This window comes from Stigmatopora argus, chromosome 17, assembly GCF_051989625.1.
Source record: "Stigmatopora argus isolate UIUO_Sarg chromosome 17, RoL_Sarg_1.0, whole genome shotgun sequence".
NCBI classification, from domain to species: Eukaryota; Metazoa; Chordata; class Actinopteri; order Syngnathiformes; family Syngnathidae; genus Stigmatopora; species Stigmatopora argus.
This window is the reverse complement of record NC_135403.1, coordinates 7,227,697-7,245,741: the sequence shown is the minus strand read 5'-3', so window position 1 is coordinate 7,245,741 and position 18,045 is coordinate 7,227,697. Positions and strand designations below refer to the sequence as shown.

General features: G+C 38.5%; 1 protein-coding gene across 4 annotated transcripts in view; it reads left to right on the top strand.

Moving 5' to 3' along the window:
* The window catches only part of LOC144091682 (netrin-G1-like), a 170,890-nt gene that overhangs the window by 134,100 nt on the left and 18,745 nt on the right, over window positions 1-18,045 (top strand). For all 4 annotated transcript variants that reach the window (XM_077624218.1, XM_077624219.1, XM_077624220.1 and 1 more), the window contains 2 exons: window positions 5,966-6,138; window positions 16,734-16,760. In XM_077624218.1, coding sequence (XP_077480344.1) covers window positions 5,966-6,138; window positions 16,734-16,760 — 200 coding nt within the window. The remainder of the gene's footprint in view (window positions 1-5,965; window positions 6,139-16,733; window positions 16,761-18,045) is intronic.

Genomic DNA, 18,045 nt, shown 5'->3' with positions numbered 1-18,045 from the left:
GATACTATTTTTCACTATATACTATTTTTCGCTATATACTATTTTTCGCTATATACTATTTTTCGCAATATACTATTTTTCGCTATATACTATTTTTCGCTATATACCATTTTTCGCTGTATACTATTTTTCGCTGTATACTATTTTTTGCTATATACTGTTTTTCGCAATATACTATTTTTCGCTACATACTATTTTTCGCAATATACTATTTTTCGCTATATACTATTTTTCGCGATATACTATTTTTCGCTATACGTATACTATTTTTCGCTATACGTATACTATTTTTCGCTATATACTATTTATAAAAATTAAAAACTAATTATGAAAAATTCTGTCTGTACATGAATTATTTCTAAAAACACTACATGATAAAATAAAAAATTAAGACCTATAAAAGTGAACAGCTGTGCTTTCAGGACTGTTAAGTACGTATAGTGAAAAGACTTGATTTCAATTGTTGCAATTGGCTTTTTCCCCTTTTTATTTCACAGCAGTAAATCTGTTTCGCTAGACATTGATCCCCGATGTATTGCTTAATCGGTGAGTTAATATTGTTCTGCCATTTTCACTTCTTACACAAACTGTTAACAGTCAGGGTCAGCAGCAATAACAAATGTTCACATAGAGACGAAAAAAGAAATGCCTCTGACACGTTAATTTGATCTGGAATAGCAGTTCAAGGGACCGCGCAGATGAGGTTGAAGTTGACTCTACTGTAGACAGGAGCACACAAACGATGTTTGCAATGGATGATCTTCCTCAAGAATGCAAAGAATCGGGCCAAAAAATGCAGAAGAGTGAAAGATGCAATTGAATGCGCTTACAAAGTCTCATTGTCATGAAACTTGAGCAGTAGAGTTTCCAAACGCGTCTCCAGCTTCTTCCTATTTTTTCTCCATTGTTAAGCCTTGTTACATCTACTTAGTCATGTGCTTATTAATCAAATCAAATCCGCCAAGCAACATTTTAATGTTGACTGATTCTACAGTTCCTTGATGAGTTCATATACGTATTTTTGTAAGCAAACACATCACAGCTATTTATTTATCTGTAATCACAGACAAAAAAAAAACATTCTTGTGTTTTATTTTTATTTTTTGTCTATTTTAAATCAAAGCAAACTGTCTTGGCTCCTCTAAAAGAATCTCCCACGCTATATTGCACTGGTATTAAGAGAGGAGAGAGATGTTAAGAGAGAGAAGAGTTCACCCCACTGCTATCTGGGAAACTGCCAATATTTTCTGCAATTACACCTGCTCGTCGAGTCCTGTGGCGGGCTTCAGTTATGGCCCCTGGTGACTGTTGCCATGGGAAAAGTCTGGTCCAGACATCAGTATTAAGTAACGATCAAATGGTGGAAGCTTGCCAGAGGATACTGGCTAGTCATATTAGCATAGCCATAACATCTGATAATATAACGTAGTAGGTGTATTTCACTAGTTTCTTTTACTTATGAATGACTCAATGTAAGGGTATATTTATTTGACCATCTAGATTCCAGGAAGAAAATAGGTTGACCTTATTTGACCTTCTATAAAAATTATGAATGCACCTCGTCAGTGTTTAACGGCTCCAGAAATGTGCTGATATATAGAATTTAGTATTTAAACAATTCTCTTCATTATACTGTTGGTATTCCGACATCATGAGACCAAAATGATGCCGAGTGGAGGGTGTATGATACAGTTCCATTACCTAAACCAACATTTCCGAACGTACCGTATTTTCACGACTATAAGGTGCACCGCATTATAAGGCGCACCCTCAATGAATGACATATTTTATTTTTTTCCATATATAAGGCGCACTGGATTATAAGGTGGCCTGTCTATTTTGGAGAAAATTTAAGACTTTTAAGTGCGCCTTATAGTCGTGAAAATACGGTAATCAAAATTCCCCATCATGACATCCCATCAAAATTCCCCCAAAACTTTCTGCACTTGAATATTTCAGAAAGAAAAAAAACAAACTATATATATATATATTGAACTTGACTAGGAATGAGGACAAAACTATTTCCGCTGTGTCCTGTGAATCTATACAATATTCAAAACCATCCTTTTGAATATATCACTGAAATAAATGTATATTTATTCGAGATTCAAAAGTCTCGCACTGACCCTTTTATGTATGAAATGAAAAGCAAGCAGAATGTGATTTCCACAAGGTTCACCACAGGCAGCATCCTTCCACTGATGTCTTACTTTCTGACTCCTCTGCAGTGGATTCTCTTGTCACTTGATGCACAGCCACTAGCCTTTAACACCAAGCTGTATCAGTAAGCCCAACATATTGATTATATCGAGCTTCTTTGGCATGTCACAGGCAGTAAACACCTCCTGATTGACTCCTGCTTGGGTAGCATGTCCAATTCTGTACATTTGCCAAAGCTGGGTGTGTGATTGATGAAGAGCGAAAATTGATTGATGCAGGTAAGCACTGCATTTACCTTAGTGAGAGAGGCTAAAGATGGTAAGAGTTGGAAGACCGATAAAAATATAAATGAATAGAATAGTTAGCAAACACACCCTTACCTATTCATATCACTATCATACACATTAATGACAAATTATTGTTGAAATATTGTGTTTTTGGAGCATTAAAGGCTCACAGTCATTTGCTACCCATTATTTAGTCGTTTGGGAGTTATAAGAATCATTTTGTTTGGATCATAAATGTTGTTTATTTTCAAGTAGGTTATCACTGACTATAACTCAGTTTTTAAAGTAAATTTAACAGGCAAAGGTGTTGAAAGGACTGACTCTACACCTGCTTCATAACAAATATAAACAGGTATAAAGGATTCACATTTCTAGTTGTACTTTGCAATGACGGCAAAATGTGCTGCATCATAAGAGGAAAAGTATTCCCTCCGGCCCTAGTTTTCATCACTATTTTCTTAATTAATTAGCAAGTTTCCATAAAACTACATTTAGGTGCAGGCATTTATAGCTGGAACAGCACATTTGTAATGTGGGCATGTTAACTACAGTGTTTAATTTAACAAGTCAGCTAATTTTTAAGAATTAGGATGATTGAACCTTGGCGGATGTACTTAGTGATGCGTGTATTGTGTTGTAATCCCCCATGAAGCAGCATGCAAAACATTTTCATATTTTCATATAGAAGTCATTATTTTACAAGACGTATCCTCAGTGAAAAATGTTTTTTTCTTTGCCTTACTGGGCCTGTACAAACAGTTTGTATTATTCCACGTCTACTACTTGTATATAACATCACAGCACCTGCATTTACTTAAGTTTTTACCCAAGACCGTATATTGAAATAGAGGCTAATAATGAATGACTCAGGGGAATTCTGCACATTTTCCTTCTTATTCCTTTACGACCAATTGAATGGTTTGGGGAAAAAAGGCTAGGTTAGATGACTAAGATTCATCCCACGGGGAAATGGCGCTTCTCACAATACACTTCAGCCTGGTAGTAAGCAACGCAGACGGCAATTACCAGGGAACGTGTGGTAGGACAAAGAAAGCTGCTGCAAGCTATACTTCACAAAGGGGAATAGTGTTGTGCATGGAAGATGTTATGAGTGTTCGGGGATATCATCTGGGACAAAAATAGGTTCTGTCTGCTTCCTTTGGTGGGGCGCAATTATCTCTTCCAATGTTGACAAATCGCATGTACACAAGCCTCAAGGTCATTCGACCAGATTTCATCTTGTAGCTCAGTAGCTATTGCCTATTCATTCCTCGAAAAAAAAAAAATTATTATACTTTTAAAGGTAAAATGTTCCTGTCACCAAGCTGGTAGCCTCACAAGTACTGCTTTCGTACCCTTGACAGTAAGCATTTTTGACCCTGGAAGAGGTGCACATACATCCTAGTAATCACCCACATGGGACTGGAAGTGCAAATTGTACCCTATTGGTCGGAAATAGATTCTAACTATAGCCTGATTCTGTATCCGCATGGTTAAAAATAATCTGTGAAAATGATATTCAATTAAGTTGGTGTTTATATTCTTAGCCTAAAAGGACCATTGTTTTAATACTTTTTAAGTCAATTGTTTGTCAACTGTCAAGAACATTACTTTTTGTTCTGTTTTCCAGAAATATAAGGAAATTGGTCCTTAAATATAGAAAGATAATTAAAGAAAATGCATGTTTTTATCATGGATTTAAAGGAATTTAAAGTTATGGTACTGATCATTGAGGGAAAATAACTTGAAATCTGCATTGTTTATCATATTCTGGCCACGTGACGCCACATCTGTGGATGCTACTTTTGATTGATATTGTGCTGTCCCTGAGAGACCATGGGTCAAACTGCCAATCTCAATCATTAAGATGACGGCGTTGTCGTGTTTTACCGTTTAGAAATGTCTGTGAAAAGAAGGTGAAGGGACCATAAAGGGTTCAACGCTCACAAACATATACAGATAGATACCTGAGCATTTTGATTTTTAAAAAAAACATAATACCTTAACAAATCCTTGGGAAAATCTGTGCATATGTGTCTATCTACATAAGTGAAGTACCTGTATTTTGATTCAAATAACAACCAGTTGCTTTATCTAATTTACAATGCTTACAATGTTTGTGATTAAAGGTACTGCATATTCCTGAATAGTATATTCCAAAAGCCAGTTAATCAAAGTATAAACACAGCCTAGTTATTCTGGGTAAGGAGAAGACAGTGAATATGAAGAAGTGAGCCGTTTGATATCTAAAGCTTTCCCTTCAACTGCCATGTGTATTCTGGCTTGAGGCGAAGCTTTGCAAATAAGAGGGAGCTTGCTGTCACTGGAGGTTCTCACAATGATGTCCTCCACCAATGTGGGGCTATCTGTGTCATCTGGCCCTTCAACACCTTCCCGTCCATCTCCATCTGGAAGCCGAACAAATATAGAGATGCCTCTCTCCTCAAAAGATGAATGGAAGGGCACTTTGAAAAGAGCGCTTAAATGTTACCATATAGTGCGCCTTACGATTTTCAATCTTTACTTTGACTCTAAAATGAGTCATGCTGGATGGGAGTCATGAGAAGAAGCTGCAGCCAGCATTGATTTTGGATGATGAGTCATAGTACAATTAGCAACAAAGGATTGATCGTTGGAAATGGACTATCTGCATCTAGATTTTACAGAGCACCTTGACGTCTATTTCGAAAATCTGATGAAGACTGCAGGATGTACCCGCACACATTTTCAATCTCCCAGGTTATAGTAACACATGCAAAAGATGCTTCAACCTGGGCAATTTATATATTTTCTCGTGTACGTCACGAGGCGAATGAAGGGGATCATTAATTAAAGAAAGTAATGATATCCCCTCAACGCTCTTCTAGGGACAGCCCAAAATGAATTCAACGAGTTCCTCGTAAAATAAATGTAGTGTGCGCACGGCGTGAGTGAGGATTTAGTGCACCTTAAGGGAGTCCCTCTTTCCATACTGAAAATATGCTTCTGAGAGCTCATCTGATATTAATCCCTCACAGAAAGTGTAGATGTGGCGCCATGCTGCCCGCTGGCTAACTTTGAGCTATTCATTACCTTTCAGAATTACGAGCTCCTTGCTTTTATTCTCCCCATGTCTGTTCCAGTGTTTCAGTTGGCTTGTTCTGCTCAGGCTTTTGTCCCTCTCTCGCTCCAAATCCCCCAACTATTGACTGTGACCTTGCAGCCGCTATGCATCCTCCTGTGGGACAATTAAACCTTAGCGAGAACAGACGGGGAAAAGGGATATAAAGAAGCCAGGTTTTCCTTTTTAGACTCACCTGTCTCCTTTGAAGCCCTCTTGAAGTTTGAGAGCAGACTTTTATCTGCTTTGTTGCCTGTAGCCAAGGACATACAGCCCTTTACCTGAATTGTCAAACTATTAAAAGAAATATATATATAAAAACAGATCCCCAAGTCGAAATTTTACTCACGCTTACGTGTTTGTCATTCTCAACTCCGCCTCTGCCCACCTTACCCACCCTCAACACCCTTTCTGACAGGTGCAAGTGCAACCTTCACGCCAACAGCTGCGTGTTTGACAAAGAGAAGCTTAGCTGCGAATGCGAACACAACACCACCGGGCCCGATTGCGGACGCTGCAAGAGGAACTACCAAGGCAGAACGTGGAGTGCCGGATCCTACCTGCCGATCCCGAAAGGAACCGCAAATATATGTGAGTACCCGCACACGCACATTCTCAAAGACACGTCCGCGCACATTCTCAAAGACACATCCGCGCACATTCTCAAAGACACGTCCGCGCAAATTCTCAAAGACACGTCCGCGCACACTTCGATTATTAAATGAGACAGGTCATGTGACGGGAGTTTGGCAGACAAAAGCAATTCTAAAAAGACGCAATGAAAGAGAAGACTTCAATACAGACAGCTGGCAAGAGTTGATACCTAATTAGCAGCATCCCACTTCATCATTTTTGACTTCTGACGAGAACAATTTGAAAAGTGAGACGATGGATGTTTCAAGGCAATACGTGGGAATTAACAGACAGGGTTTCAAAGCAAAAAAGCAACATCAAGGCTTTTTTTTGGTTAACGTGACAGAAATATGAGTAAATTATGGAGTACAGTCTACACTGGTATGCATATTGGTGGATAAATTAATCATTATATTTAGGAATTGCAAAGGAGAACATATTCAACTTGAATAATATTTATTCAGCTCTGTGTTAAGGAAATGAAAATAAAGATCCCATACATTCTCAAGACCATGAATATTTTTAAGGTGAGGTGATCTAGATTTGTCCAGCTATTACTACTTTTTGGGGTTTAGACTTCATTTTGTGTCCCGATACTTTTTAGGCTCTTTGTGTGTATTGTTTAACCCTTAATTAGCCGACCACTTAACTTTGTACTTGTTGTGTCTTTACCATGTTTCTCACTAACGCAAAACATTCAGAATTTTTATTCATGATGATTTGATTCAAAATTCACAACAGGTGTTTGTCTAGAGCAGGGGTCACCAAACTACGGCCCGCGGGCCGGATACGGCCCGCCGGCACATTTGGACCGGCCCTCTGAACAATACCAGAGACGCTATCGGAAATTGTTTTTTTTTTTTTTTTTGATTTTTTTTTTTTTTTTTTTTTTTTTTTTTTTGGGATGCGGCCCGCCGGCACATTTGGACCGGCCCTCTGAACAATACCAGAGACGCTATCGGATTTTTTTTCCTATTTGGCCTTGAAGACTGGGACATTTTAATCTTGTGTTTGGTTCATTGCACCCCTGCTGAGCCCACAAATCATCCCAGTGAAGCGGGGCTTCGCATTGCTTCTTTGGTGACACGCGCGGGGAGAGTGTTTCCCTTTGATGCATGCGGGCACGTCCACCGTTGCATGCACGAGCAGTGTTACCGAGACATCTGGACGATCGCAGGTGAGGGCGGAGCCCTGGGACCATCGCGGACTATTCAAGCATATTAAAACTGCAACCTGTTTGAGAACGGAATAATGGCGAAAAAGTTAGGTGAGAGAAAAATTGATTCAGAATGCAGGGTATTTAACCTGGAGTGGACAAACGATTATTTTTTTGTTCAATGCAAAGAAAAGGCTGTTTGTCTCATTTGTCAAGAGACGGTGGCGGTATTCAAAGAATACAATCTTTGCCGACACTATGAATCCCGTCACAAAGACAAGTACGATAGATTGCAAGGCCAAATACGAGCAGACAAACTCTCAAAGCGAAAAAGTGGACTACTATCTCAGCAGAACCAGGCATCTGTTCGGGCCAGCTTTTGGGTTGCTAATTGATAGCAAGCAGCGGTAAGCCTTTCACTGACGGAGAGTTTGTTAAGAAATGTATGGATACTGTCGCGGAGGAGGTGTGTCCCGAGAAGAAAGATGCATTTAATGCCGTAAGTCTGTCGGTGAGTACAATGACCAGACGCGTTGAAGAAATCGGGAGTAATGTATATGCCCAGCTGCAGCAGAAGACGAAATAATTTGACTTTTTTTCATTAGCACTGGATGAAAGCACGGACGTGCAAGACACAGCGCAACTGCTCATTTTTATTCGTGGAGTTAGCGCAAACTTTGAGATTTGCGAGGATCTGGCAGCCCTCCAAAGTCTCAAAGGGACTACAACGGGAGAGGATATTTTTGACAAAGTGTGCCAAACCATGGAGAAGTTGGACCTGGACTGGTCAAAGCTAGCTAGCATCACGACTGACGGGGCTCCTAGCATGGTGGCCGAAACTCGCGGTCTAATAATGGGACGCATGAACCGGGAGTTGGAAAAAAGGGGTCTCACCGCCCCGCTACGAGTCCACTGCCAAATTCACCAGCAAGCACTGTGCTGCAAAATGTTGACGTGGGATTCTGTAATGACGGTTGTGGTGTCGTGCATAAACTTCAGAGCAAAGGGAGAAGATTGTGCATGGCACAACAGAAAGTTAATGTTCCATGGCTTTTTCTGTTACAAACTGACACCGGCCCCCCATCAGAGAAGGGAAAAGTTATGTGGCCCTCACAAGAAAAAGTTTGGGGACCCCTGGTCTAGAGTGTCAGACTCGGGTTGGTTCGCGGGCCGCTTTAACGTGAACTTGATTTCACGTGGGCCGGACCATTTTAGATATAATATTTAGATTTTTTTTAAATAAATGGATTAAAAGAATTGAATCAAAAGTCCTGAATATTCCGTTTTTTATAGATCTAAAACAATGTTTATTTGAGCTTTTTTTTTCTTAGTAAGGGAAAAATCATTTATTTAGTCATTTGTTTTTCATTTCAAAAGGAAACCAAATTTTTCTTTAATTATGTTCAATATTAAAGTGGAAAACAGAAAATATTTTTATATATTTTTCGATTTTACAAAATGACTTTTGAACTAAAAACAAAGAAAAACATGGATGAAAAAAATTGCAATTATTGATTTAAAAGGTGGAAAATCAGGAAATTGAATATACATCTATACTCTTCATTTTAATTTGATCCTAAAACAGAAAGTCGACAATAATGATTCACTTTCCCGGGCCACACAAAATGATGCGGCGGGCCAGATTTGGCCCCCGGGCTGCCACTTTGACACCTGTGGTCTAGATGAAATGCTCATGGCATCCGCTTTTATGCTTTTCTGCGACTCTGTTGTGTCTCAATCCTTTTAGTTTACTAAATTACTTGAGGTATTTTTAGTTATATATATATGCCGCTATGACCCAGAGCCTAACTGGCACTTAATTCATTAACCAAGTGAGGGATGTTGTATAGAATCACACATATGCATGGCCCATTGGCTCCTATATATGAGCATAAACTATGAGCTGCATTTATATGCTCGAGCATGCTGGAATCCATTTGAAGCTCAGGTTTTATCCAGCTCCTTCACCTTATTGCGTCTGCTGTGATTTCTGCATTCATCACCGCTGCTCGAAGGCTCTTGCCCACCGACTAATGACTTATTTTCCCTCCCAAGAGATCCCTGTTATGAGACTTGGGAAGGGCGAGTGAAATAGCCCTACCTAGAGCCCAGAATGACAGCACATTATTAAAAAAAAAAGACAAAAAAAAGATGGTGTCACACCCCCTTTGGCTCACATGGGCACACAACAACACATCCATATGAAAAAAACTGTAGTGCATTCCACTAATGTGTTAATACACATCCTAAACACTTAATTTCAGGCAAAATGTGCCATATGTGTTCTAATTCCATGATTTTATCGGGACTGCATTTCTGAAATGCATCTGTCTCAACTCGTATTTAATACCTATTCCTATTTTATACCTTTGAATAATGACAAACCTCTGATGCTGTAGAAACTACTGTAAAATCTACCCATCCATCTTCTGTACCTTTTTACCCTCATTAAGACCACTGGAGCCTATCCCAGCACACTCATGGGAGGGAACTGGTTACACCCGTCGGTTATGGCCTGTGAGTGTATTACATTAATAATTATAATTGAAATTACGTTGAATTAAAATGAAAACCAATCCCTCCTGGATAAAACGGACACGCTTTCACCCTTTTGGCATTATCCAATCAATTAAAAGTAACATAATGCACCCCAGTGATTGTGGTGGTTTTAAAAATACACATGTATTGAAGATGAATATGTAATTATTATTTCTAAACTGCGATCCAAATGAGACTGTTGTAGAATAACCCAAAGGCGTTGCATGCGTTTAAAACCGTACACCCTCCAGTATATTGAGAGAAAAGAAACAGGATTTCATGGTGAACACAAGATAAAAGTAGTGCCATCAGCTTTCAAACTGTCACTATTAGCTTTTCCCAGGATCGAAGCAGTTAAAACGTGGAACATTTAAACGAGCAATCGCTCACGGAAAATAACCTTCTCTCCTTGATTCTTACACATTCCTCCGGAATTCCGTCATTGAAGAATGAAGGTGAAGCATCAGTTTGACAATCGGCCACGGCAGTTCATTTAACTGTCGGACTAAAGATGCTCGTGTCGGTGAGGGGCGATAGATGGCATTTTGCTGAATGGTGAACTTGGCACTGAGATTCCTAGACTAATTCAAAAGTAATACTTTTATGCATACTGGTCACAATGTGGTGAGTGTTTGGAATTGTGTGTCGCATCTGTCAGTGTAGTGGAAAGGGTCAGCATCACCTCAGCAACACTCTCATATGCTGTTTTAAGTGAAGAAATGAACGCCCGGTTAAGCATTTTTAAAAAAAATCAATCAATCAAATTATTATGATGGTGGTCAAGTGTTTATCGTGTTGACCTCACAGTTCTGGGGTCTAGGGTTTGATCCCTGGTGGAGGTGTGTGTGCATGTTCTCCCTGGGCTTGCGTGGGTTTTTCTCTGGGTAGTCGGGTTTCCTCCCACATTCCAAAAACATGCTGGGTAGGCTGGTTGAACATGCTAAATTGCCCCTGTGAGTGTAAGTGTGAATGGTTTTCTGTCTCTTTGTGCTCTGCCATTGGTTGGCCACCAAATCAGGGCATCCCAAAGCGTGACCGGACGTTTGGTCGCCGGACTTTTGGTCGCCGGACTTTTGGTCGCTGGACGTTTGGTCGCGGACTTTTGGTCGCCCGGACCCAAACAACCAGCGACCAAACGTCCGGCGACCAAAAGTCCGGCGACCAAAAGTCCGGCGACAAAACAAGGTAAAACAACAGGGTCTACACATCAATAAAAGCCAACGATGGCTTTATATGTATAAGAGTTTGTATGTACATGAGTTGTCCCCTTAGGAAGGGACGTCAGTCAGGGTCTTAACAAGTTCTCCAACAAAACACAATAAAAGTACGGGAAATTTGGAGCTTTTCTTTAGCTTAATAATTACTAGGGCATTAAGTATGACTAAATAGTAATTCACAGTTTGTATTTAGGGAATTTGAGCAACAATTTTAAATGGTAATTATCAATAACCTTCCGGGTGACCAAACGTCCGGGGACCAAAAGTACGGCGACCAAACGGCCGAGTACCTCCCAAAGTCACCTGGGATAGGCTCCAGCACCCCCCGCAACCCTAGTGAGAACAAGAGAATGGATGAATGAATATTCTGATCAAAATGCAGTTTTTATTTCATGTATTGATCAAGAAAAGGGAGAGTGAAAAATGGGCATTTGTAGTTCTAATGGATGGGATTGTTTAGTACGGCGGAAAAAAATTGTGTTGCCCGTGGCTTCATCAGAGAAGATGTTTATTATGGGCTCCGTATTATTTATTATTAAGGTCACAGTAGCAATCGCAGATGGATGACTGCATAAATGCGCAGCGCAGCGCCTGTGAGGCATTAATTTCTGTAAGCACACATCTCTGTGAAGAGAGATTCATTGTAAAATCACTTGACGTTACCACTCGTGACTCAGCCTGGCGAGTACGGGTGTGTGTGCGTGTGTGTGCGTGCGTGAGCATGGGCTACTGACCCCACATGGCCGTAGCTCATTTTCAGTGAATCGCACGCCCTTCACAGATCATGTTCAGTGACTTGCAACCGTGATCCCTACACAGCTCGTAAAAATCAATGAAGCACACCGTCAACATGAGCCGCTAATGCTCTTCCTGTGTGATAAGATAAAATTAGATTGCTGCCATGCCCCCATAATAATGGGGCCGGCCCATGTGAACGGGATAGGAAATGACAGTGATTGAAAAATAATGGAATGGGTGCGACGCTGGATCTTGGAAGTCTGTTCCAACCCCACAGGTTGTTCATAAAGCGGGGAATAATTACGCTGACAGAACATTCATTGGTGATCCAAATTATGAGAGGGAAGCAAAGATTTATATTTTTAAGTATAATATGATGGATTCACATTTTGTAAAGATAAAAACAATAGATTTACTGCATTTTATTTATAGTGCCATCAATTGAATACTTTCACCTTGTTTTAAAAATGAACTTATATATATAGATATGCATTTATGTATGTATATAATATATATGTATATAGTATATATATATATATATATATATATATATATATATATATATGTATATATGTATGTATATAGTATATATATGTATGTATATAGTATATATGTATGTATATAGTATATATGTATATATGTATGTATATAGTATATATATGTATATAGTATATATATATATATATGTATGTATATAGTATATATGTAATATGTATATAGTATATATGTATATATGTAGTATGTATATAGTATATATATATGTATATATGTAGTATGTATATAGTATATATGTATGTATATAGTATATATATGTATATATGTAGTATGTATATAGCATATACATGTATATATGTAGTATGAATATAGTATATATGTATGTATATAGTATATATATGATTATGTATATAGTATATATGTATACATTTGTCGCATTTTTAGGGGGACAATTTTTTAATTTTATAGAAACAGACATTCAATAAAGTAACAGTAGTAAAATTTAAATCTACAGGCAAAATAGAACATTTTGAGATTTTGAGATAACTATAAACTATAGCGTAAAGAAACATCATAGGCTGTCGTTGGTCAGGGATTTAAAAAAAATCACCAAACTATGAAAAACATGTTATTTATAATCCAGAAAAAAACAGTAGATCAAATTATCACAAAAAATGGCACAATGGCCACACAAAAAGATCAGTGAAGATGAAGGACCACAATTAGAGGTACATATATCGGCATATTGTAGTACCACAGATTACATTGTCCCTTTATCACAGCATTCTAATCAACAGCAGCTTTAATGTTGTGCCGCTCTCGTTTTTCTTCGCCGAAGGCAAAGAGTACTCGTATACTGTTGGCAGAAAATATTTTATCTCGATAAACCCTATGATTACTTTTTTTTATGCTCAAGCTGTGAATTCAAGATTTTAGTGAAGCTCGGATTAATTTGACACTATATCCATCTTTGAGTAAAAGTGGAGTGGGTTTCCAGTTTTTTTTTTTTAACAAGGTTATATTGAGAACCAAAGTGATTTTCTTTGGGATAATCCGCCGAGAAAAAGCAGGGTGGTATACGACCTTCTGAATGAAGATGTGGTTGAATCCTAGCTCTGTACTGTTGTTGTGGAGTTTGCATTTTGTCACTGTGATTGTGTAGGTTTTTTCGAATGATCCAGTTTCCTCCCACATTTAAAAAATATCAGGCATTTCAGTTTGTTTAGAGAATTTCCATTTTTGTTAACGTAATCCACCTCATAAATGATGTCAACTGGGTTTACACACAATCATAATAAAAAAAATGGCTTGGAAAGTATGTGGTTGGATGAAAGTTTAAATAGAACAGGCAAAAACACTAAATTACTGAATTTAAAAACTGATCCACCTTATAATATTGCAGTAGTCAGATCCACGTTTTTTAAAAATTCTCGTTAGCATTGCATTTAAAATTTGGGAAAGCATGTTGGATGATTTGGGATCCAGATCTCAAATTCTAATTGGTTAGCCAATAGTCAAATAATTGTGGCAGTTCTAGTTTACCTGCCATTAACGGCATAGGCGTCCAATTAATTTTGACCCGCAGACAAAATGGATCGCACGTCTAGCGTCATCATAGGAAATAAATAAGTAGAATAGTGGCTTGGCTGACATAGTGGCCCCTCGAAGAAAACCATAATGAGGCCTGTGACAAAAACAGGGTTGACATCGCTGATTCAGGGCTATAAAACCTGACTTAAACGTTCTTTAACTGTTTTTTCAATTTCTCAAGCCAAGTGGAATAGTGCACGCCACCATCAAGTCATGGTAAAGGACGAAGATTCATCTCAGATTTGATCAATGCATCTTAAATCTATTTCCCTCCAATCCTCCTAGAAAACTCACCACAAATAATTTTGCGCCTTTTTTGTGTTTCAAATATAACGATCTTTTCCACAAATGATAGAAGGAAGCCAAGGAGAAAATAGCAATAAACATATTTAATTGAAGATTCTATTTTCCCAAAGTACATATGTACTTGTGCCCAGGTAAAGTCAGCCAGGTGCCGTATATTTTCAGTTTTCTCGGTTCTTCATCAGCATTTATTCTGATCCTCTAAGCTACTGGTTCTAAAAGTGCGATCTCAAGCACAATAAAGGTGATTATGATTCAGCTCATCCTAGCCGTTGTCCTTCCTGTCTCCTCAATTGCATCTGCCCACCCCCTGGAGGTCCAACATCCATTATGCCCCATCCCGTGTGTCGGCGTAGCCTCCCGCAGTTCACAGCTTCCAGACGGAACACACACGTACAGCTGCTAATTTACAGTACGTCTGGTCGGTTAAGAACAAAGACAGTGATTGAATGACAGGAGTTGGATCAACACGTGCGTGCACAGCCCTGAAGCACCTTGACACATTTAAGGCCGGAATGACTTTGCCACAATCCTTTCTCTCTTCCTTTAATTGAGAATCGTGGTAGATTTAAATGACCATTTTTAGGAAACGAAAAAAGTCCTTTTTTTCTATTTAAGTTTGATTTGGGGATGTTGGATTTTTTTGTTCTGTCATCGAGGTTGACATTTTTTAAGGGGTGTTTATAGGACAATTTGTCTCAATTTGTTTAGCAATGTGATGTCATGGTTGCCAAATTAAGTTTTCGACATGTACAGCTTGTTTTACATTCAAATTTTAATCTTGGGAAAAAGATGAACAATTAGGTGGAAAATGAATCAGCTTCTAAACCAAGGGTGTCAAACTCGGGTTGGTTTGCAGGCCGCATTAACGTCAACGCCATTTCATGTGGGCCGTAGCATTTTAGATCTAATATTTAGATTTTTTTTAAAAATTGGATTAAAAGAACTGGATCAAAAGCCCTAAATAGTCAGTTTTTATAGATCTAAAGCAATGTTTATTTGAGCTTTTTTTTCTTAGTAATGGAACATTTCTTTTAATCATGTTTTTCCATTTCAAATGGAAACAAAATATTTTTTAAATTATGTTCAATATTAAAGTGGAAAACAGAAAATATTTGTATATTTATTTTTTGATTTTACAAAATGCTTTTTGAACTAAAAACAAAATAAAAAAATGGATTAAAAAATTGCAATGATTGATTTTAAAAAGGGGAAAATCAAGAAATTTAATGTACATCTATAATCATTTGAATTTGATCCTAAAACAGAAAGTCGGCACTCATGATTTACTTTCTCGGGCCGCACAAAATGATGCAGCGGGCCAGATTTGGCCCCTGGGCCGGCACTTTGACACCTGTGTTCTAAACCATTTATTTTAACATACAATTATAAAAGGATGGTCAAATCTTCCCCTGAATATTCTTAAGGATTTTTGATGCCGCCATCATTGTAGGCAAAGACATGCTGACTTGCCTCATATGTCATTCAACTTTCAATCGATGATTTCTTTAACTGTAAACTCATTTTGGACTGAAACAACTTAACAAACGGCTGCTTGTGTGCTTTGAATCCCCCCCACCGACCTCTCCACTGCCGCTGATTAGGTGATAGGACAGTTTAAAAGGATATAGGCAAGGAAGATGATCTTTAAAACCTCCAGACTACTGGAGGACTATGCGGTAACCTCAGTCTCAGTCTGCAGAAAGTCCCCACCTTGTGGACTTGCTATGTGTGGCTCCAATTTTTTTTACCTAGGTCTACAATGTTTTGTGTGTCTTATGTCTGTCTTGCTACTGCAACCAAGACATTTCCCGAATACAGGATGAAATAAAGTTCTAACCTAAATAAAGCAGCGCTTTGTACGCTCCAAGATGTGTTCAATAATGGACTCTATGATTGCCATCCCCAAACAAAATATTCCCGTGTTGTAAACATCCCTTCATTTTTTTTTTGATCTGACTCGATTGAAACTATGAGAATCAAACATCTCAGTCTCCGAGAACCATAATCAGACGACACCCCGAGGTGCGAGGGATCCGGTCACCATGGGAATGAGACACTCTACGTTATATTCTCAGTGGCTGTCTGATGCAGGAAGCGACGGACACACGGGCTGCAGGATGAGACACGTCCTCATTGGCTTCACAGGCTGACTTTTCTATCTGCGGTGACATTTGATATGTTGTGCTGGCGATGGCGTGCATGAGAATTGTCTGGCGTTGCTTTGACAAAGAGTATTTTTAACAAAGCAGAGGAGCTCAGAAGCATCTTCAAACGTCTTTTTAACTTTAAAAGATAAAGGCTTGTATTGTTTCTGACCCTATTGTGTCCACTGGAATTAGTTTTCCAATGCCGCCGCTCATACAGTCGGGGTGTTACACCAAGATAGTAGCGAGAACATCCGATCAAGGGATTCATGATAATTGAATTCCAACAGTAGGAGTGGATTGCAAATTCAATGAAGGATTGTGAAGGTGCTTTAATTTATGCTGTTCTTTTCTCTTCCTTTCTTGCAGGTATCCCTAACAGCATTGGTCCAGTTAGTAAGTAATCCTCCACAAAGAAATTATCACAGTGCTTGATGCTTTTTTTTTGCTCTGCCTACTTTTAGCATGCTTTGCCACTCGTCTCGCAAAAAAAGCTGCCAAGTGTTCATTTCTGATAAGCTCTCATTTAGAATTAAAATGGCCCAACGGTTCGTCGTTATTATTATCCAATATGCTAATATATTAGCAAAGATGTGACGAGTCGGCTATAATCCTATTTTTTTTAAATGTCTAATGAAGTGGAGGCTACAAATGTCCCTCTATTAAATCATGTACATGACCAATTTGTGACAATTACAGCTATGAAGAAGTAATGAGACTAAATATGGCTGTCAGTGTTTGTTTGTTTGTCTAATTTGTAATTAACACACTAAATTTAAAAACATGACTTTCATTCTGAATGGTTAAACTTTGACACTTTAACTCAAAGTTTAAATTTCTGGCGGTGGGACTTCATTAAGAATTTATTTGCTTATAGGCTTTGCAGTTATTCCTTTTATCAATAAAAATGTCAACATAATAATTAATGTCAGAGACAGTTTCGTTGGCAATTGGGGCTCTAAATTTAGACTTGTTATTGTCAAGCTAAAGATGATTTATTAAAGAATCACAAATCCTGAACAAAAGTGACTATGCAAGGAAGCACACAGTAGTTTGATGAACATTTGTTTTAACAACAAACACATCAAAATCATAATACTTTAGTGTCTTTATTCGAATTGAATTGAATGCTTTTTATTGTCATTATACCAGTGGCGGTCCGTGCATTTTCTCGTAGCGCCTTCAACGGGTAAAATCCACTTGCTAGCAGCATTTAATGATTAAATACAAATACTGGAGCTTTTCAGACATTACAACCGGGCCGGGCAGCATTTAGTGATTAAATACAAACACTGGAGCTTAAATACAAACACTGGAGCTTTTCAGATATCAGAACTTGGCCCACAATTGAAGTATTATTTAGGAATATAGCCATATTTAACTCACCAAAAATCCTTTTTAACTGTACACAATATCCATCCTCCTTTCTTCCTTCTTTTCTATCGCCATCGAAGCTAATGCTAAAAGTCGAGCCTGTCCTGTCATATTTCTGGCATAGTCCGTCTTGAAAATGGCTTTAAATCAACACAACAATATATTTGCGTGTGCAGTTCGCTCCAAATACAGTTTGGTAGCTTTGGCTAATCACTAGCCAATCATAGTTGGTGAAAGCGATGACGTATCCCTACGCCTGCGAGAAGGCAATGACGTATCCCTACGCCTGCGACAAGGCATTGTGGGG